Source organism: Lonchura striata, chromosome 8, assembly GCF_046129695.1.
Source record: "Lonchura striata isolate bLonStr1 chromosome 8, bLonStr1.mat, whole genome shotgun sequence".
NCBI lineage: Eukaryota > Metazoa > Chordata > Aves > Passeriformes > Estrildidae > Lonchura > Lonchura striata.
In genome coordinates, this window is record NC_134610.1 from 27,201,440 (window position 1) to 27,223,053 (window position 21,614).

The 21,614-nt window shown below is 42.2% G+C and overlaps 1 protein-coding gene and 1 long non-coding RNA gene across 2 annotated transcripts in view; one reads left to right on the forward strand and one right to left on the reverse strand.

Moving 5' to 3' along the window:
- Positions 1–21,614, forward strand: part of LOC116183854 (uncharacterized) — a 75,647-nt gene that overhangs the window by 4,015 nt on the left and 50,018 nt on the right. The window contains exon 3 of the long non-coding RNA XR_004148546.2: positions 9,030–9,135. This is a non-coding gene — a long non-coding RNA (uncharacterized LOC116183854). The remainder of the gene's footprint in view (positions 1–9,029; positions 9,136–21,614) is intronic.
- On the reverse strand, positions 1,906–11,135 carry BZW1 (basic leucine zipper and W2 domains 1). Its single transcript, XM_021555452.3, has 12 exons — positions 10,998–11,135; positions 10,540–10,613; positions 8,604–8,780; positions 6,828–6,922; positions 6,547–6,612; positions 6,154–6,289; positions 5,482–5,591; positions 5,195–5,365; positions 4,772–4,918; positions 4,316–4,454; positions 3,354–3,476; positions 1,906–3,145 (listed from the first exon to the last, which is right to left on the reverse strand). Exons 2-12 carry the CDS (start codon positions 10,601–10,603, stop codon positions 3,114–3,116), a joined length of 1,260 nt encoding a protein of 419 aa, XP_021411127.1. The 5' UTR covers positions 10,604–10,613; positions 10,998–11,135; the 3' UTR covers positions 1,906–3,113.

Consider the following 21,614-nt stretch of genomic DNA (forward strand, 5'->3'; position numbering starts at 1 on the left):
TATTAGAATTGCTTCACATCATGTCATGTTCCTGCCTTTGCAGTCACTGTGTTCAGATGTTGGAGTGCTTTGAGTACCATGGACATGTCTGAATTGTTATTGAGCTCCAGGGGCTCAGCACCCTTGCATTAAGTCAGAGATGAAAGCTATGGGCTTTGGGTGTGCAGTATTTAAGGATGAGTATCAGACACTTTGATGCCCACAGGCCAGGGCTGAGCTCTTGCAGTTTGCCATGGCCACAGCAGCCTGTTAGGCTGAACTCTCATTTGAGGCGTGTCACATGCTGTTGAACTGCGCTTTAGCTCACAGCGCTCTCTTAAGCTCTTGGAATGTTTTGGAATCTGGTATCAAACAAGAACCTTCTGAGTCCTTTCACAGCGCTGGGACAGTCACAACCATGAGATGTTTGGAGTGCACAGTGTATTCTCATGGACTGCTACCTTGGTGCAGCACTATTTCCTGTGAGTTACTCACCCTTAGAATGATGCAGCACCTCTAATACTCCTCAGGTGAAAATATCCTGGAGAGGCAGGAAGTGAGGGGAATGATTTATGCAAGAACTTCAGCTGCCTTTCTCCATGGTGCCAGATTGAAGAGAGATGTGGGCACAAGGGAAGGGTATGAACAGAACAATTCAACGTTTTGGCAGCAGCTTAGTGTGAAGGATCACCTTCTTAACATTTGTAATTTACAAGCCATGCTAGTAACAGATGTGGCTTCATCTGTCACCATCAACAAATTCAAATACCTCAATTTTGTCATCTTGACAGTATTGCTGAAACTTGAGATTAATCAACATTAAGTAAAAAAATAGAAATAGGGTCAAGGGGAAAAAACCTCAAGGGACAAAACCTAGTACATTCTACCTTTAGGAAACAGATCAGTACAGCCTCTCTTTTCCTTAATCTGAAACTGATTATTGGTTGCAGGCTACAGTGAAAAACTTATTGGTAACTTCCTCTAACAATGAACAAAAATGTCTCTCTAGATTTCCCTTCAGAGCCATGGCAAAGAATTGGAGCCTTTGCCATATCACATGATAAAAAAAGCTGGGAATTGTATTTTTATGTACTGGACTGCTATAGTTTAATTTAAATATTTTCAGATTCGATTTAAGACCCAGTCATCTCTTTGACAACTGGCTGCTCTGGTGGAGTATTCCCAGTAACCAAGTTGCAAACACACATTGGTAAACTTATACTGAAGGGCCAAAACAGAATATTTGAGTAACAAATATAGTCTTTTTGTCTAAGGAAATGAAAATTTTTCTGTCAAGGACAGCAGGATTGGGATGAACAAAATCCTGGTGGCACCTACTTACACTGAAGGTAAGATGCGACAGGGATAATGCTTTTGAGGACAGAAGCTTTAAGCATAATTGTAAGATAAAGAACAAAACATTATTTTATTTTCATGAAGGAATTCATGATATGGCAGCATTCTGACCACAAGAACCTCTTTGACCTGGTTCAGAAGATGCTGGATTTTGTCCCAGACAAGCACTGCTCTTATCGTGCAGCACTTTTCATTCTTCTCTCCATTGAAAGGCAGAAAGAGGGCTTGGGCATCTGCAGCTAAGCAGGCTGAGTCACAGAGACCAAAGAAACTTAAACACCACTGACTTCTGATTTGGTTATATTTTAAGTGCCTTACTTTTTAGTATGACTTCTTGGATACTTACTCAAACATTGACATAAAACTTACTTCATATACAGATGAACCTGGTTTTCAAATTCAGGGGATGTTAGCACTTTTAACATGCAAAAGAGCACCCTAATAGCAAGAAAGTATTATTTTAATTTCATTTTATGCAACAGTCCTTGAATGAGGAAAAAGACTGTGCACTGCTTTGTACCTGGTAATATCACTGGTGCTTTCTTTTTGGATAAGGAGCAGAGACAGCCCTTCGTATTAAGTGTAAGGATGGCCTTTATTTGCTTTAAAAAAAAGTTACAAAGTAAGGAAGATCACTGTAGTATTGAACAGATTGCATTGTGATGACAATTTTTTTCATTTATTTTAGTATGTGTACTCTGGTTACCAGTATTTCAGTTAATGCTCACTGTTAGCCTCCACCTGTATAGACTTCACGTTTTTCCCCCAATCTTTTGAATTGACTGTCCTGAAAATTTCCATTAGGAATTAAAATTTCAGGGAGCAGGTAAGTTGTTTGGTTTAGAGTGTGAGCTGCCAGCATAAAAGAATCTCTAAACCTCGAAGTGGGAGGGGTGGTGTTCTGGCTGCCTTGGGCTGCAGCAGCTGTGCATCCACAGAGCAGCACAAAGAAGCCACTCCCCCACCCTAGCCTTGCCAGCAGCAGTGCCTGGCTCAGGAAAGCTGCTGGGCAGCTCTTTGTGGAACAGCACTACTTGGACTTCCATGAGGGAAAGGGAAAAGGAAGGCACTCTCAGAGCTGCAAGGGCACCTGACAGTCCCTCAGGAATATGGGCCACCAGCTGTGACAGCCAGCAGGCTCAGAGATGCCACTCTTCATGCCCCACCATGGTAACCAACTCCTGCCACCACAACAGCTTCTTTCCAGCAGTGGGGCTCCCACCTTCCCCAGGAGCTGGAATAGAGGATTGCTTTATGCTGGAAGTCTGGTAAAGGGATGACAAAGTACTTGGGGACATGGACAACCACCTATGATGGTGGCTATTTGGTGGTACAGACGGCAGTGCCACACAAGCAATGGCCTCTTCATTTGGGAGGCTTTTTTCTAGTTTAATTTGCAAGCAGACTGCCCTAAGTCTCATTCACCATATCACATCTACTTCAATACAGACAGAAATCCCAATAGATGAAATGGATTTCACCATGGAAGGCTTTATATTACATTATTACAGTAGAAAATACAGGAGGTAGAAGGTAACTGAAAGGACAAATGCAGGTTAAGAGTCAAATCTAACAGCTCCTGTAAGCTACTTGAACATGGTTTTAAAAACTAAATCCAGTATTTCATTAACTATAGAAAACAGTTAAAATAAATTGCCATGAGAGCCCTTATATCATGCTTGATACAGGGAGGTAGGATGTAAGAATCAGAAGGACACATGAGATATGACACTTATCTACAGCTCCTGTTTGCTTTACTGAGGCCAGAGTTTCACAGGTCAGTCACCCTCTTCAGCTTCAGACTCCGACTCTGCAACAGAGAGACCTCATCAGCAGCCTGGCCATGGTTCAGCCCCAGCCCCGAGCTCAGCTGCTGCCCTGCATCCTGCACAACAGCTGCTATTGGATCCACGCTAGTCTCAGAGGGGCAATTACCATCCCTCACTCCAAAACACGGTGTTATTTGCATTAGGGTTCCCAAAATAAACAAGCTCCACATGAGCTAAGCTGCTGGTTACCTTCTTCAGCATTCTTGAGCCATTCAACAAACTTCTTCATCTGCTCCAGAAAAACACTCTTTCCTTTTGCAAGATGGGCATCTTTATACCACTTGAGGATGGGTTCTTCACTCAGAACTTCAGCTGTAAAGGTAGGCAAGAGCAGTATTAACACAGTGAACTGCTGAGAACCTGACTGGCAGCCTTTGCTTCCTCCCCCAGGAACATTATGTACTCCTTCTCTGGGTACAGCTGGACAGACCTGCACCAGGAGTGCCAGTTTTCAGTTTTGAAATTCAGAGAACCAGGCATTTTGGATGGTTCCTCATGCTGGGAGTTTCCTCAGTACTGTATGCAGGAGCTGCACTTTCACTCCCACTAACAGTCTGGAGTGTTTTAATTTGAGATGGCACACTCTAAGCAGAGGCTCAGTTAAAAGCTAAGAACAGATGCAAATTCTTTTAAAGTCAAAAGTAAACACTTCCTGTGGTGCAGGTGTTTAATTTTAAATTTTATAAGTACAATACAGTCTTCATTTTAACAAGTTTCCATAGGTACACAGCATTATTTTTTCAGTACCACCTTTTATCAGACATTTTAAAAGAGCCTAGAACAGCCTGAACACATTGGCAGTCTCAATCTTCAGCTGCTCACTGTCAATGTTTAGAGAACTAAGAAGAATAAACTATCATGGAACTTAACAAAATGACTTAAAAATCTAAATTTAGATTTGTTCTTCAACTCTTAAGCAGACCTACTGTAGACAGGCAGCATCTTTGTCTTGCACTTCCCCATGTGCAAAGGGCCAGCCACACTCACCTTTGCATTTTTACAAACAAGACATAGAAAATTCTTCAGCTTATGAAGTGCAATGTTGTAGCACTGATCTGCCCTGTTTCAGAAGCTTTAAAAAACCCAACCAACCAAAACCAACCCCTCCAAAAAGCCACAAACTCCTGAAACTACAACCCCACAGAAGTTACCTTTGTAGAAGAGCACCACTATTTTCTGGAAGGCCTTCATGAAGTGAATGTTGTCATAACAATACTCCTGAATCTTCAACAGAAGAGTCAGCTCTGACTGACCTTGGGTGGTGAAGGCAGCAAGTAGAGGGCTGTATTGCTGTAACAAGAACAACAAATTGGCACACACAGGGCACTTCATATTTACTACCTGACCAAAGCTGGTTTTGCAGTTTCCATCAGCCACTGCTTAGGAAATTTGCAACCACAACCCACCCTAGAGCAGCTCTGCAGCAGTCACTGCCTCTGCCTCAGGCCCTTGGCCTGTAAAACTCCTCACAATGGGGGGAATTCCCCACCTCATTCTGTCTCTGCACTAGCAGGGTTGGTAGCCTTAACATTTAAAAGGGAGCTGCAGACAGAAGGAAAACCAGGCTCTGCCTAAGGGGTGCAGAAGTCGTACTGAAGTTACGATACCTTCAAATGCTTAATGGCTTGCTCTGCTACCAGCTCCTCCTTTTTGTTCCATTCCACTGTGCTCATTACACTTGACCAGATTATGGTTACCACAGTCTGTTCTGAGATGTTGTTTTTCTTCATCTCCTCCTTCACATACAAGATGATCTGCAAGGAGAGTAACAGTAAGCAGAAAGGCCACATATGGCACCAAGCTAAATTAAAACTTCTCTTCAGAAGGGTTTAGAATGACTGAACCCAGAAGGGTTCAGAATGACAACCAACCTTCTTCAGCATACAGCAGGATTCAGGACATTAAGAAAAGAGCACAAAGCTAGTACCAACTCCCCTCCAGTCCTCATTTTAGTTCCCAGTGAGAGCTAAGTTCAGTATGAAGGAGAGACAGGCACAGAAGGCACCTCCACCTTGTCAACAAACACTTACATCCTTGAAGGGATCTCCCCGTGACATCTGCTCCTGCAATTCCTTCTGCAGCTCCTTCCGAGCTCCTATGGATTGCTGGTTCCGAACATACTCAGAAAGTTCCTTGAGTCCTGCTTCAGTGAAGTACTTGGAGAAGTGTTCAACACTTTGTTTGTTGGCTGGGAAGAGTTCCTGAAAACAAAGTTTACAACTCTTTTGTAAAATACATGTGTGTTGAGTACTTTGCTAGCAAATGCTGTTCACGAAACTGGCTTATGGAATAGCAGAGTAGTTCCAGTGGTACTCACCATAAGCCTGTTGTCCATGTTTACTTTGCGAAGACTGACAGCCACTGCATTGATATCTTTCTCATTTATCCATGACTTGAACAGCTTGACTGCAAAAGCTGCTGAAACACCTGTGCAATCAGAATAGTTCTATTACTGGTGAAACTCAAAACAGGGAACCAGAAGGCCGAGTACAGGGCACTTCGTTTGTCAGATTGTGCTCAGAGCAGCAGCTGTCCTTCCAAGTAACCCCAGCACAGTCTGCAGTACCTCTCCCTGCCCAAGGACACTGCAACCTCCAGCACACTGGACTTTTCCTACAACTCAGTATAAAACAAAGTCTCCCCTGTACAAAATTCAACTCTTCTTGCTGCAATTTAGGAAGTAACCTAAAGACATGACACACATTTTGCATCCTGAAAGGTCCCTCCAAAATACAGTGGTGCCTTGCTGGGCAACGCTAGTGATGGCAGCCCCCAGTGTCATGCAGGGAAGTCCTACACACAAGCTTTCTCAAGAAACTCATTTTCTGAAGTCTTAAAAAAAACTTCCAGGTTCACAGGGGCATCACATTTACCTTTGCTAATCCTGTAGTCAATCTATCACCAGAGGAAGCTTGTGAGCTGCAAGGATGTATTGTCATCACAGTTTCCACCTACTCCCTTCCTAAGGGAGGAGCTGGGCCACACTTACCTTCTTTAACCAAGTTCTCATTGTAGAGACTGTTGAGAATTGATGCATTGAGTGTCCCATTGGCAAGCAGAATACCCGTCAGCATGGCCAGTTTGTTCCGCTCAGATTCCGAGAACCCTTTCAGGAACAGCAGCAACTGCAGGACAAGTAAGAAGAGCTGCATAAAACTACCACTTCTCACTACACTTTGGCTAGTGCCTCTGTGTTAAACACTTTTATTTCATCAAGCTAGCAGAAGCACTAGTCACTGGGAGTCATGCAAGCCAGCCATTCTTCTATGAGCAACTTTCAAGGGTTGTATTTTAATCATCCATTTTATGATGTAACCCTTCTACAGAATGGTTAGCTAGCAGAATGTGAAGGTTTGTCTGCTGATATAAAAACATTCCCTACCTTTTTGACTTCATCTTCAAAGCCTTTCTCTAGGTACTTGTAACGCCTGATTAACTTGTTAAAAACCTAGAAAGACAGAGTACAGTAGCTTTTGCTGTGAACTATCACTTGATTAGAATTTTAAAAAATTAAGTTCAGTAAAAGAGGTCTGAACTCTTTAGAGCACTTACCATGTCCAGTGTGCTTAAAGCCATGCATTATTTTTATGTTAACTTACACAAATGTTTAACTTTTGACCATTAAACAGCTTTAAGTTAAATTATCCTAATTTCAGAACTAACCTGAGCAAATGCTTGCATGGTTTCTAGGTCTTCCTGTGCTGCAAACACACAGACGTTTGTGCGTGTCATGTCATCTGCCAGGGTCCCGCCCGGGGCTGCAGGAGGATTTCAGCATTAGTAGTGCTACTCCTAGTGAGAGCAATGAGCAGTCTCCACAGCAGAACTCCAGCACCCATAACATGCAACATGTTGTCCTGTCATGAACTCAATGATCTGATAACCAGAGACATTTCTCTCTGCTCCACTATGCACCAGAACTTTAAAAGCAGCTTAGATTTGAAAACATTTAACTACTGCTTAGGGGATTGACAACACGTCTTGTTTTCATGTGAGTAAGTCAACAAGGCCATATGAGCTCCCCTTCCCTTAAAGGAAGCTACTGAAGCTGCTTAATCTCAGCAAGTGTATTTTTGGTGTCTGCTGCAATAGTGCTGCTTTGTGCCTTTTGTGTGGCAGAGTAAATCACAACAGTAGACCGAAACATGTAAAGACACACAGTTCAAAATTCAGTGCTGCAGAGATGAGCTTGAAGCTTTAGTTAATTAGGCTGCTTCACTAATGAAGGTGCTTTCAGGTCACCAGCTTCACTGCCAGAACACTTCATCATCAATTTCTATGTCATTCTACATACAGTGGAGATCTTTTGTTATGAATTAGCCAGAAACATGACTTTAAAAGCAGAGATGAGTATTTCTGGTAGTAATATTAAAAGCTGGTAAGGCAACAGGATGTCAGTTTTTATTCTGGCCTCCTCTGCCTGAAACTTAAAGCTAGTCTTCTTAGCTACCTGATACAGACAAGGAGTTGAGTAAAACACCCCATATCATCATTAACACAGCAGTGCCTTCTTCCCTTCCCCATCAGCCTCATTCCTAGAAGGAACACCTCCTAACTCAGTAGGATGAACTGGTTAAGACTCTTGAATGGAAACCCACATATTGTAACAATTACAGTATGTGCTTACCTGGTTGGTGAGCATCTTTGCTCTGTACACAGAGTGTGTACCTGAGTTTACAAGACTTTTCATCATCACATTTCACTTCCTCAGTCCCTGTGTTTTGTGCCAACTTGACCACCCTCTCATTTCTCACTCCCTGATGTGTGCTAGAGCCGTGACCTCACTATTGTCAAGAACAAATCATTTGTAACAGCATGTCCAAGACTAAGCACTTCAGATTCCTCTGCAAACAAGTTTCCTTTCCAAAATAACAGGGGCAGGATGCACAAATCACAGGATCATGTCAGGATCTCTAAGGGCAACTATTGGTCTTGTTAACACAGACCACACACCTGAAACAAGCATTCATCCATCTCTCATCCTTAGAAGTGATCTTGACCAGAATCAAGATCTACTCCTGGTAAAAAGAAAAAATGAAAAAAAAAACAAAAAACCCCAAAACCAACCAACCAAAAAAAAAAACCCAAACAAAAAACTAACAAAAGAAACAACCAACCAACAAAAACTAGCCAAACAAACAAAACCAACCGCACCCACCACACCCAAAAGCCCAAAGTACTTTCTTCTACGCAAAGTTTGTACACTCTACACTTCAGGAAATGCAAACAGGCTCAAGTAAAACTGAGGCAGGTTAGAGAGAGTATTTCTAGAGTAAATGTTCAGGCACCAAGACGATCAGGTGTTTTACCACAGATTAACTTAAACCCTGTTCTACACACTCAATGGGGTCTTTAGCAGAGATTTTACAGTGAAAAGAAATGCAGCTTTTGCAGAGTGAAGTGAATGAAGCTGACAGCAGTCACATCACATGGACTTACCCAGCATTCCACCAGCCACCAGGATGTCAAAAAGTGTCTCTGCATAGCGGCGATAATCAAGTTTTGCACCAGAAGCATCAAGAAACTTTGCTACTGCCTCCAAGTCAGTGCCAGTTTCAGTTAAACCTTGAATAATACAGTCCTGGAACTGAGTAGGGTCAAACCTCTCTTTTTCATCTGTAAAGCAAAGTGTTGAAATAAGATTTCCGTGAAGAGTTCTTTGTGATTATCATTACTTGGCTCTAATAAAGCTTACCTGACATCTCAGTTTGATTCTTATACCCCTATTCTCATGTTAGATCACTCCCTCCAAAACCAGAGACTTAGCTCATGCTGGAAGGCAATTTTTAATACATGCCCCTATAACTCTGTACATTTGACTCCATTATTCATGTTTTATCTCAGCTTTTTGGGCCTCTGTTTCAGATGAAATCTTCTGACTGACAAACCGCATACCATTATCGCACCCGAGTCACCTGGAAATTCGCGTTTTGGCTATGAAGACCATCCCCTCATCTTAACCTGCAGCTAAGTGAGTTTGAGGCAAAACTTTTCCTCAAGTGCTTGGGGGAAATATAGACATTTGAGCTAACTTAATGGCATTAACTGCAGATCTATTTAGCATCCTTTGCTGTTGTTAAGCAGAACGCTCCTGATGTATCTTCGTACCTGATACATCAGCTGATCACTGCCTTGTTTTTACTACATGTTGGGCATAGTCAACATGCAACAAATCCACCCATGTAACTAACAGAAAGTCTTAAAGAGGTCTTCAATTTTTCCTAATCTCAATTTGTACTTAGATTATGGAAATCATGAGATGAAAAGCTTACAAGGGTAAGAGAATTCAACTGCAGATCTTGAGTGCTGTCTACAACATCTTAGCCAAATCTGTGAGCAGCCTAGTAGGGTATACTGGTGTCCAGTGTCAATGCAAGTATCAACACACTGGTAAAAGCTGGGTGCCAGTTTGGAAATACTGGATCAGTTATTTTCCAGGGCAGAACCACGGAGCTCATTGTTCTGGAAGAGTTGCTTCACAGCCAAACTATGGTTAAATGCTTAAAAAGATACTAAACCCCTGGCTGCTAGTATTTAATCTGCTGGACAGACCACAGCAAACTCTAATGGTCAAGAGATTTTTGAGGTGTTTTGACATTCAAATAGGTTCTAAAAATCCAAGTGTGCTTCTGCATCTACAGAATGCCTAAAGCTGCCTGTTAGAGCTGGGACACTGCTGGTGTACAAGTAAAACTGTACTGAACAGAAACTCTAAGAGCATCCCCACTTCCTCTTCAGGCTGGAAAAAACCTTCACCAAAACACTAAGTTACTCATCACACCTCTTCAGTCACTAACTCTTCTTATGTAGAGTGTGAGAGATGGTCCAACAGACATAGATGGACAGATGTAAGAGTTACAGGCCTTTGCATATCCCATCCTTTGGCGTTTTTTTGGATGTTGACTGGGGGATTAGGTGGGTGAGTGGATTTGTGGGATTTGTTGTGATTTCTGTCAATTTTAAAAAATTTAAAAGAGGACAATGTAACTTTTATCCAGTGGCTAAGACTAAAATTCTTACCACATTAGATGCTCCTCAGATGTATGTATTAACCTGCAAGAAGCCTGTGTTGGAGTTCCCCTCTAATTCAGTGGTATTAGATCCTTCTGCTTGCAGGCTAAACACACTCAGGATGGTTCTAGAATGACCATCTTTTAGGCAAAAGTTATCATAGTAAATTTAGCGAAGATTCTGACTGCCAAATACTTTTTATTAGTGCAGAGAAAATTCCAGTCAGCCTCGAAACTCTGCACTTAGCGTGATCTCACATAAAAAATTTATGGCAAACACATGACGGCACTGGTTTGTTTACTGACAGAAACCGACGTTTTCCCGTACACACAGCGCTGGCAGCTGGCACGGTGCGGCAACTCACCTCTTTTTCTGGTTTTAAAACGCTGGCCCGATAGTGTCGGCTTCTGCGGCTTTTGATTATTCATAAAAGACACCCTACAAGGAAGGAGAGATAGCCGTGAGGGCGCTGCGGGCAGGGGCCGCTCCTCCCTCCAGCTCCCGGCGCTGGGCGGCTGCGGGCGGCGCCGGCCCCCGCCCGGCTCCCGGCACGCACCGGGCTCCCCGGGCGGAGGCGGCCGCAGGGCGGAGCCGCGGCCCGCGCGGTGCCCGTGCCCGCGGCCGTGCCCGCGCCTCTCGCCCCCGCAGTACGGCCCGAGCTGGCCGTGCCTTGAGCTGCCCCGCTCCCGAGTACCCGTGCAGGGGAGGAGGAAGGGGTACACCACCTCCCTCCCCCGGCCTCCACCGCAGCGCGGCCCTTACGGCCCAGGCTGCCGCAGCCGGCCCCGGCCAGCCGCCCCCAACCCGCACCCGTCTCCTCACCGACTTTAAGGCAGAGAGAAAATGCCCGAGCGGCCCGGAGTGGAGACGGGCAGGAACGGCAGCGAGGAGCGGCAGCAGCGAGAGCTCTGCGAGCGGAAGCGACGCCAGAGGAAGAGGGGCGGGCCGCGCTGCGCTCCACCCCGCCCCGCCCGAGGATGGAGGGAAGGGGCGGGGAACGGGGCAGGCTCTCTCGGGGCTGCACGTGCTGCCGGCTCCCGGGGAGCTCTTCCCTCTAGGGAAGCTTCCCGACCGAGCCCTTCCCCGCGGCTACCGCGGCCGGGACCCAGCGCCTGGTACTCCCCGTGCTCCCTGCGGCGGAGCCAGCCCGGCACCGCAGGGACACCTCCCCTCTGGCCTGATCTGCGGCCCGCGGAGCGCGGCTGGCAGCACGGGGATCTGCGGTGCATCCAACTTCAGTACCATACCTGCTGTGCTACTTGACCCTAGATTTGCTTTGCAGTTGTGATAATTTCTTGTTTCACATCCTGGTGGTGACAGCACCGTACAAGCACTTAACGTACTCTGGTGTGTGCAGATAGGACTATCGGTTACAAGCTGTGCCGGTCTGATGCACAGCAAAGTCCCTGGGCTCGAGAAGCGCAGCCTTTCTCTACTGCCGTCTAAACAAAGGTTCGTTCACTCGCAATCGCCTCAACAGGTCTCATCCTACCTTCAGGCTGTAGGGCAGTCTGTCTGTTAGCAGACCGCATCAACACACCCACTGTGTTAGTCGAGGCCCCTTAAGGACTACGTAAAAGAGCTGGACTGCCAAACACACAGCAGCACAGAGCTGGAGACAGCATGGGGAATACTCTCCGTGCTGGTGCAGGAGGGAGATGCAACTGCAGCTCAATTCTTTGCTCCCCAAAAGGCCAACCCATTAAACCAATTTAGAGAACACAAGCTTCCTTCTTGACTGTATGCAGCTGCAAATTTCCACCAGATTTAAGTGCAATGTTGCTGTGACTAAAGTTTTTGAATTTACCAATTATCAGGTGTATAAATGGAACAAATCACTGGGCTGCAATAGGGAAAACATGATCATTCTCGCTGTCAGTAGGAGCCAGATTTCATCTCATACCATTTTTGTTACTCTTTTGTTCTTGAAACAATACTGGTGATAGATCCCAGTGCCATGAAATAGCAGTACATTGCCTTACAAGTTTTAGTCAAGAAACATTTTTGCAGATTGCAGTAAACACCCGATGAAATCCCCAAAATACTAATTCCAAATATCCAAAATACTAATTCAAAATATAAAAATACTAACAATTATAATACTCATTATAATAATACTAATAATACTAATTCAAAATACTAATTAAAAAATACCACATTCAGAGGAAGGATTAATATTAGCAAATATTTGTCCATTAATTCTAAACTCAAGACGCTGACTACATTGGTGCTCATTCTAAAATGAGAGCATTTGTCTAAATCAATTAAAAAGCCAAAACAATTAATTAAAAAGCTAAGAAGAAAAATCAGAAATTATTAAAATCACATTTTAAGGAAAGGAAACACAAAGATATAATAGGTCAGCTCCCTAAAGTCTTTAATATGACAAAACTGCAAAGCTCATTACCAGTTGAGCTTTTCCCATTAGCTGTAGTTTCTCACACTTTACCAAGAGAAAGGAACAGGAAAATTTTACCAATGTAAAGGGATAAGATTTTTTTTTATCGCTACAGATTTAGATTAAATGTGACTTATTTGAGGGTGTGTGCAGGTCACACTCTCTTCTATACAATGTTAATTTAAGCCTGCACTGTTATCAATGAAGTAAATGAAAATAAATTTGTGTTTATGTAAATGAGCACAGGATCTGAACTAATGCATTAACTGTTGAGCATCTCCAGAGCTGTTTCTTAGGCTAGTGTTTGGGTACAGAATGATGTTAAGTATATTCTCACTGTTAGTTTTATGGCTTTGAACTATCAACTATCAAAGCTTAATATTGATTTGTATACATATCTATACTGGCTCAGCTCAGCCATTTCCTTTTCTCACTCTCAACTACCTTCACACTTGTTTCTCATACTCCTCTCCTCATGGGGAAATGTTCCATCAAGATTCATACAGCTGCCACTAGATCACTTTAAAACCTCATATCCAAAACAATGTCTGTCAGAGTGCCAGTTGTTTGGCACAGCTGAGTTAAATTGTGAGCTGCCACACCTACAGTGAACTTGTGCTGTCATGGTTCCCCTCTCAGCCCGCCCCTCCACCTTTCCCTCTTGGTCACCTGCTGCACATCCGCTCTGCACAGCTGCTGATGATTCCTATGGGCAACCTCCCCTCTGTTAGGAAAACAGCTGGTACTGGGTTCCTGTCCTGCTGCTTAACCCTTCCTCCCTCCAGTACTGCTCCCCCACCTTGTGGCCTCACCTCACCTGGGATGAATGCATCACCTTTGTCCTGCCTTCACCATTTTGCTGGAAAGAAGGGGCAAAACTGTGGGTAAGGCAGAGGAGAAGTGAGTGATGACAAGGCAGTGAATAGCAGTGATTATATCTCACATCTGGGAGAGGCAAGAGTTGACAGTGGTTCAAAGAGATCTGATGATGTGGAGCATTCTAGAACCATCCTGAGTGTGTTTAGCCTGCAAGCAGAAGGATCTAATACCACTGAATTAGAGGGGAACTCCAACACAGGCTTCTTGCAGGTTAATATATACATCTGAGGAGCATCTAATGTGGTAAGAATTTTAGTCTTAGCCACTGGATAAAAGCCACTGAGGTGGGCTGCCAGGAAGCAGAGTCAAACTGGTGTGGTAATATATCACTGCCTAGAAATATGTGGCAGTATGTACTTTTAGAATTTCTGTTTTACTGAAATAGTGATACATTTCCCATCATTAATTCTGTCTCATTCTGATCCTTGGGATTTTCATATGCTGAAAGAACAGAAAAAAATCAAAGATAACAGTTGTTACTCTCAAACTGGATGTAGAAGCGACAAAATGGTACCACTTGTGATAGGCTCTTTGTTGCAGGTATTTTCAAAATTGCATGCAAATTGTTTCATGTTCTTGAGGTAACTCCAGAACTGTTCCAGTGTAGCATGAACAGGATAAGAGAACTGGTGCTTATATCTTGTTCTACCAAGATGGTGTCATATATATATATGTGTGTGTGAGCATGACAGTTCTAATTCTTTCTGGCAGGAATGCTTGCAGTCAGTAAGTGGCTGAAGGAATCATCTGGTTGTCTGATCCTTAGGAAATCAGTACTAATCTATAATCTAAATCCATGGCTTACAGGTTCCAGGTTTGTCTTTAGGAAACCAAAATAAAATATAAAAAATCATTTTGCTAAGGAAAAAAAACTTACTGTATTTTACAAATGCATGTTCCTTATCAGCTACACAAATGTCATTGCACACACATATCTCAATTTTCTCAAGTTATAAAAGGTTGGGAAATCAACCGACTTATCTGTAGTGAACAGTGGCATTCTTGTAATTGAACAGGTAATTAAGCTCATATCTCCAAAGCACAGGTGAGGTCTCAGCCTGAAAGGCTCAGACTATAGGAACAGACATACAAGGTTCCAATATGCAATGCAGTTTAATAAGACTGCATTGAATTGTGGGGGCCATGATGTTTGCAAAGAAAGCCTACAGTTCTTAGTGCATTCCTGGAGATAGTACATCATCTCCTGGTAACTGGGTAACAAATTCATCTTTATTTAAATTCTAAGTTGTTAACAAGCTTTTTTTCATTACACTTAGCCCATTAAGGTTCTTGACTTTGGTTATGACTTCTATGAATATAAGTTTTATCACTGACAAACACTGCTGGATATCCTGCACAAAAGGAAGCAGAAGTGGATGGATGCAAAATTCCCAGCCCCAGCCTCAGGCAGGTTGAGGTAGGGGTCTTTAGCTGGCTGCTTTTGGAAGAGAGGGGCCTGCAGGTCTGCCTGATGTAATTTGTGTCCCTTTTCAAAGAGAAATTTTCAGCCTAGAACACAACAGATTTGTTCAAACTCAGGCCCATGGGGTTTTTTAAATGGGAAGCTTTAATTAATGGACCTTGACCTAGTTTCATCAGATGTTTCCTATTTTCCAGTCTCCCAAAGTGTTTTTTTAGTTTGTTTTCAGACTGGATATGCATTGATGAGAGAATGGCTGGTAAAATCTTGTTCTTTATTTCATATTTGCTCCTGTGCTTTACTACTTTATTTTTTTTATTCCTTTTTTTTTTTTCCTATTTAACTTATGAACAGAAATTTGGGCCCAGTGACAAGGTATTGAGCAACTCCAGATGTATCTCCTTTTACAGTGCCAAAGGATGAGTGCAGTGGAAAACCTGTGAGGTGGCTATTGTCAGGAAACAATGTCATCATTGCCATCTTGCCCTGCTTTCTGCAGAAGCACTTGTGTAATCATTGTTGGCTGGGACTGATATGGGGAGGGAAGTTGGTTCCTGCCTCATTCTACAGAAATAAGCACTCTCCAGCAGGCTACTGCTCTGTCCTGCCAACTCTTGGAGTGAGGGAAGTGCAGGACATGGGAAGAGCAGATTGAAAGCATTACTCTGGGAAGACACAGAGAACTCAAGGAGGAGGGTGCATTTTCTTGCCATCCTCATATTGAAGAAAGCAGAGGCAAAGCACACGAGTGGTTATCCAAATAACTTCAGCGACTCTGGAAGAAATTTGAATAAAAGGGCATAGTCCACTAGTTGTGGGTTACGTGTTCCATCTGTGTGAGAGAAGATACGGCATGTGAAAACCAGCAAGAGTTGGCACTGTAGTGCACTTCCAGAGAGGCTAATAGTCCGGTAATGGATATCAAGAAGAATACAAAATACATATGCTACTGACATACATCACAGTCCCATTCCTTGTCTTACGGTTAATACAAAACTTGACCAAAAATGAAATTTTCCTCCTTTTTCTTCCCAAACCAGTTCTAACATATTCTAATCATAACCAGAGTTGAACAGTATCTTTGTGAGCAATATCTTCAGCAAAATTAAAAATATAAGAAATCTCTCTCAGAAGCAGTCATCAGCCAAACTCTACCACTCATGCAAGAATCCACAGAAAAGCCAACTCCTCAGGTCTTCTTTATCCAAACCACACTGAACCATAAACCCTGTTCTGGAGGGTTTTAGGGTGCTCAATTCCTACACCTGCTACCACCACTTACCAAATTGATTTCAGTGCTGTCACTGTTTACCTATTTATTTTTAATGTGAGGATTTAGAAGTCAAAAGTAAGAGTGTGCTACAAGATGGATCTTGAATTACCTTGCAGAGTTGGTTTTATGTCTGAGAAGTGGCTCATATTCAATTCTGAGTTACATATTTATCATCTGCAGATGGGATAGGGCAGTTAGGATGTTGGCAGTATTCCAAAAGGAAAAAAAAAAAACGGGTGGTTCGGCTTTTTCTGGATATTGCATGGGATCTAGGATGATAGCTTTTGTTTTGATTCATACAATTCATCAGGGTACTCTAAGGACTGGGGAAGGTTGGTGCTGGGTAAGGATTTCAGAAGAGGAGAATTTTGGTTTCCTGCTGTGTCTTGATAGTCAATAAAATTATATTGATTTGCCTCAGAAGAAACTATTAACCAGTAACTGGGAAAAATACCTTCTCACGTCACTCACTTTTTATTTTCCAAGGGTAGGGTGCTGTCTACCAGTGATTAACACATCTATATTCCTTTTCAGGACAAAATGGAGTGGACACCTGCTCCTAAAAGGAGCATTAGAAAAATCCCCATTTGTTACAGCCTCTTGATGCAGATTGCAAATGACATTATGTGTACGTGGCCAAACTCCTAGTGGTGCCAATAAATCAGCCCATTCTACGTTTTAGTTTCTTATTAACCTACCATGTCTGAGGTTAGGCTGATTGAGCAAGTTCTTGTGGTTTTTTTGGGGGTTTGTTTTTTGGTGTTTTTTTTTTTTTTGGTTTTTGGTTTTTTTTGGCAACAGTAACAAAGTAGAGAAAATGAGCTCTTAAGTAGTTTTCTCTTTAGCTTCTCAACAGGGAGCTGTAAATTCCCTGAAGAATGGACAGGACAGGGAAAGACAAGGCAGTCAAAGTACAGGAGAGCTGTGGCACAAAGGGCTGATGTCAGCATATCTATGTATTAGGATAAAAACCATTTTCACTGAATATCTGGAGTGAAATTCATGCCACCATGCCTCAGAGAGGCCTGAATTGTTGGGATTTATACAAATCACACCAGAGGGAAACTGCCTCCATGGCTTTGTTCTGGCTTTCAAACAGTAAGTGAATACCATCGCCAAGAGGCCAGAGAATTTTCAAGGCTCTATCAAAGATTTACTGCCAAAGAGATATAAAGATGATGTCATCAGGATAACCCTCCAAGGAGGGTTCAGGACTGAAATTCCTTTTTCATTTAGTCGTATCATCTTTAATTAATTTTAGTTAAATCACTCCTTGGATTTAGTTAAATTAACTTACTTGTTGGCTGCCACAGCTGCAATTACAACAAAGAGTGATGGTTTGGTACCTTCCTCCCAAATGCTCCACCAACACGTTTCATATGGCACACATTTTTTTTTTGGACTGGAGGTTCAAAGCTGAAGCCACCAATTCCTCCAACAGTGAACATTCAGAATTCTACCTATCAAGATACATATTAAAATTGCCTATTTTCTGTGACTAATTATGTATTAAAAGCTTTCAGGTTTAAGACTCCAGGGCAGAAAAATAGAGTTGCTATAGGAACAAATGAACAAAAAATTTCAAACAACTAAAAATGCCAATAAAAGCCACAATCTAGTCTTTAAAAGAATAGTGGAAAAGTAAAAACAGCTCTGTACACTAGTCTGATTATCTGACTGCAGATATGATAATCCCTATAAAGAACTGCATGTTGCATCTGCAGCTGGAGATAAAGCATGCACTAAAACAGCAAGCCAAATGGAAGCAAGGGATTGTTTACAGCACACAGTCAGTGTCATTAAAATACCGACATTGCATTTTGGAAATACCTCCTCTGACAGTGCTTCCAAAGATGTAAATAGAGGATTAACTTGTCAGCCTGACAAAAAGAAAAGCTTAAAGTCAACTGGTCCAAAATGAAAGGACCTCTTATGGGACAGTTTGCAGAGGCAGAGGCAAATAATTTCTTTTTTGAAAAAGTGAGGTATTCGTAATAATGCTGACATGTAGATTATTCACATTGAAATGTCTTATTATGTGTAACTAAAACTAGCATCTTCTATTTAGCGGAGGACAGATATTTCAGTTTCACAAAAACATCAAGTTTTCAAGGTCTGTAGGAACTCAGTTATGCTTGAAATAACAAATGTCAGTAAGGTCTACCATTAGTTCAGGAGAAAATATAAATTCCTGTACTGGATCTATGTGTGGGAATTGTTCAGGATTGCAAAGACTGGAAAGGATCTGCAAAGAAACTAAAAGGGGGTGGGGGGAAGAATGCACACAGCCAGGTTAAGTTGCAAGTCTGTCAACAGATGAGATTCTTTCCTAGGGTGACAAGGAGTTTTGACACTTTACAGGTTGAGTTGCACTCAACAATTCAGGATGTCCAAATTGAATTTTTAATCTTTAATTCTGTTAAATCTATTCACAGATTACAACAGGAGGATATCAGACTAATCACTCTTAAACCTTTGCTTGAAATACATCAAGCCTTAAAGATCTTCCAGTATTTCATGAAACTGGTCATAACAAATGTGTTGCAGCCACACTGGGTGCAAAGTCTACTGTGGAAAAATGCAGTACTGGATTGTATAGCTATGTTCTCTTCATCAACTTATTTTTCTGTTCATGACTTACCTTTCTGCCAGTCACAAAAAATATTTGCTTATCTGAATGTTGAAAGCAAGCCATGCTATTGCATCAAAATACAGCTTTATGCATCAAGACAAGTGAATTAAATACTGTATGCTCCTAAATATTGACCAAGTTTGCTTTGTCCTGCAGATTTAATTTGATGCTCAGTCTGAAAATAAGCAGGTGGGGATGAGCCAGCGCAACATTTGCCATTTCTCAGTAATTAATGCACATTCAGATGCTGATGCACCACCTCCTACTCCCCACCCTAACTCTTCTCTGGTGACTTGAAATAATCTGCAAAGAAATTGAACTCCTCTGATTCTAGCCCTGTAGCATAAGAGAAAATAGTGAGGGGGAAGTTCTGGGTTTGACCCACAACTTCCAAGTCTGTTTATTCTCTTTATTTCCAGGTCTGTATATTATCCAGTAACTGATGAATTTAGAATACACAGCATGCCTGAAGCTAAAACCAAGGACATTCAACATTACCCTCTTCTCTACAGTGCCAAAAGCAAAGGTGTGGAGCCACAGTTCTTGTTTTGGCATGACCTGAACTATATTTTTTTTTCCTGCAGAATGGCCAAATTTTAACAAAATCAACTTTATTACTATACACAGATTTAAAATTTCCTTCTGGTTATCTCTATGCCATGCCAGTTCTATGCCCTTTCTGCTGTGGGTACCATATTCAACACATGCTGTGTTCTTAAAGAGGGAAATACCAAATCCTGATTTGGGATTCTAATTTTCATCCATTTCTATGTATGCATGTCCAGGAAAAAAAATAATCTTTAAATGCCTTGCTACAGCTGGCCTTTTTTTTTAAGGGGAATTATGGATATATCTTTTAAGTCTTCATTGTATGTACCTGTCTTTTGTTTAATTTACTCTTTTTACATTTTACAGCAAAGCTGTCTGTATTTCATGTAGAGTGAGTGAAGGCCTGCAGAACAAATTAGCCAGTCCCTGATCTTCTACCACTTCTACTGGAAGGCAATAAGAGGATTCTCAGCAGAGATAAGCTGCTGGTTTTGTGGCCATCCCCTAACACACCCTTGAGAGCTACCACAACACAAGCCCTGGAGTGATGTCAGTCACTAGGTCCCTGTAGGAAAAAGCCCCAAGTGCAGCAGTAGTAACCACTGCAGTATTTCTCATGCATTGTATCTACAGCAATGCAGGCTCAAAGGCCTAAGAACAGAAAGACCTGACCAAACCCTTGATTTTGGCAGTCCAATATCTAATTTACAGGCTAACCCTCCAAACCAGAACCTAGTATTTATGTTAGGTATTTAGGCTTTCACCACATGGAATGGACTTGCTGAGGGTAGACTGCTACAGGAACATTGCTCTCATGAAGAAAATCAGTACAAAATTCTTCTGAACCATCTCCACTTTGGGTGTAACTGTGCAGCTACAGTGCACATTCATGTGTCAATAGCCATCCAATAAGTCAGTGCCTTTGAAGCCTAGCATTTCTGCTTATCTACCTCCCTGTAGATAAGAATACTTCTTTCATAATATTCCATGTAGCTATATTATCATATGTCAAGATGGTCAATTGCTTAAATTTCTAACTTCCAGGAAGATTTTCAAACACTTAAAAGCCAGCAGACAGCTTAATATGCTTCAGACCCAGAAAACTCAATAACCCATATTTGCTACATTTTCAGAATTTACCGAGGCAACTACATGAAAGAGCCACTTATAAAGTGGCAGGGAGGAATCTTTGTTAATAATGACTGAGAAGGAGACAAGATTTGCAGTGCAGAAAAAGAAGTGCAGGTCTAGAATGTGATGAATTCTTGGAGTGTGAACACTTCAGTACTGCAAGTGGGAAGATGTCACTGCCTGCAAGGTTTGGGCAAAATTTTTACAAGATTTGACTTGCCTGGAATGAACAAGCACCTGTGCTGGTGCATAGATACATAGGACAAGAGACAAGAGATCTCCCCCCCCAGGTCAGTAGATCTGTGAGTTCCCTGTTTCAGCATGTCCCAGAATTCACACATATTTCAGGCTGTTATCAACATGTGGGGTTTCAAGCTGTCCTTGCCTTAAGTCCTGTAAGGACTTAAACCCTTATGTAAGGACTGGTGCCTGTCTCAAAACACTGTCCCCTTAAGACAATGGAACCTGAGATAAGTACAGTTGGCACAGCAGGAAGGAGCTGATTCCAGACCTAACAGAGGTTAAGGTTTGGTTAGCATCCAGAAAAAAAATTCCCCCTGTGACAAAATATGGGAAAGGAAACAAGTGCTTATACACATGCTATCTCAAATGATTGGAATGGCATGGATACCATGCCCCATGGATACCCAGGACCTGGACTGTAGAAAGGTAGTACTTCCACAAGAGTGGCTCTGGGACTATTGACTTTAGCACATGTCCTCATTTGCATCTTAGGTGGGGCAGAGGCATCTCTGTAACACCAAACAGTGAAACTAGGATGTTTCAAATCAGAAAAACTAATTGTAGCAGCAGCATTCACATTTAATTTATTGACTTCTAACAATATATAAAAGCCAAATTAATAAAAAGAAAGTGAAGAAAATTAAGTAAACCCAAAAAGGCTTCAGCTGCCTAAATCACTTTCAGAATCACTTCCAATGATTACAATTACTAGTGCCTGCCTGGTCTCAAGCTGCTGTATATCTTCCGGTCCTGTGCTCTCCTGTGCCATGTCTCTACTGTCTTATGACATATAAAATGGTCTAGACACCTCTGTTTAGCAACTGCATTTCACCAACTCATCATGGTTACAGAGAGAAAAACTGAAACAATACAGATTTCATATCTTAATAGTCAATGCAAAAGCTGTTAAAGTG

Excerpts from the sequence above, each read along its gene's own strand:
- BZW1 (XM_021555452.3), bottom strand. The coding sequence starts at position 10,603 with ATGAATAATCAAAAGCCGCAGAAGCCGACACTATCGGGCCAGCGTTTT. Across the intron at positions 8,781-10,539 it reads TTTTAAAACCAGAAAAAGAG|ATGAAAAAGAGAGGTTTGAC; the intron begins GTGAGTTGCCGC and ends TTTGCTTTACAG. Across the intron at positions 6,923-8,603 it reads GGTGGCTGGTGGAATGCTGG|CCCCGGGCGGGACCCTGGCA; the intron begins GTAAGTCCATGT and ends ATCCTCCTGCAG.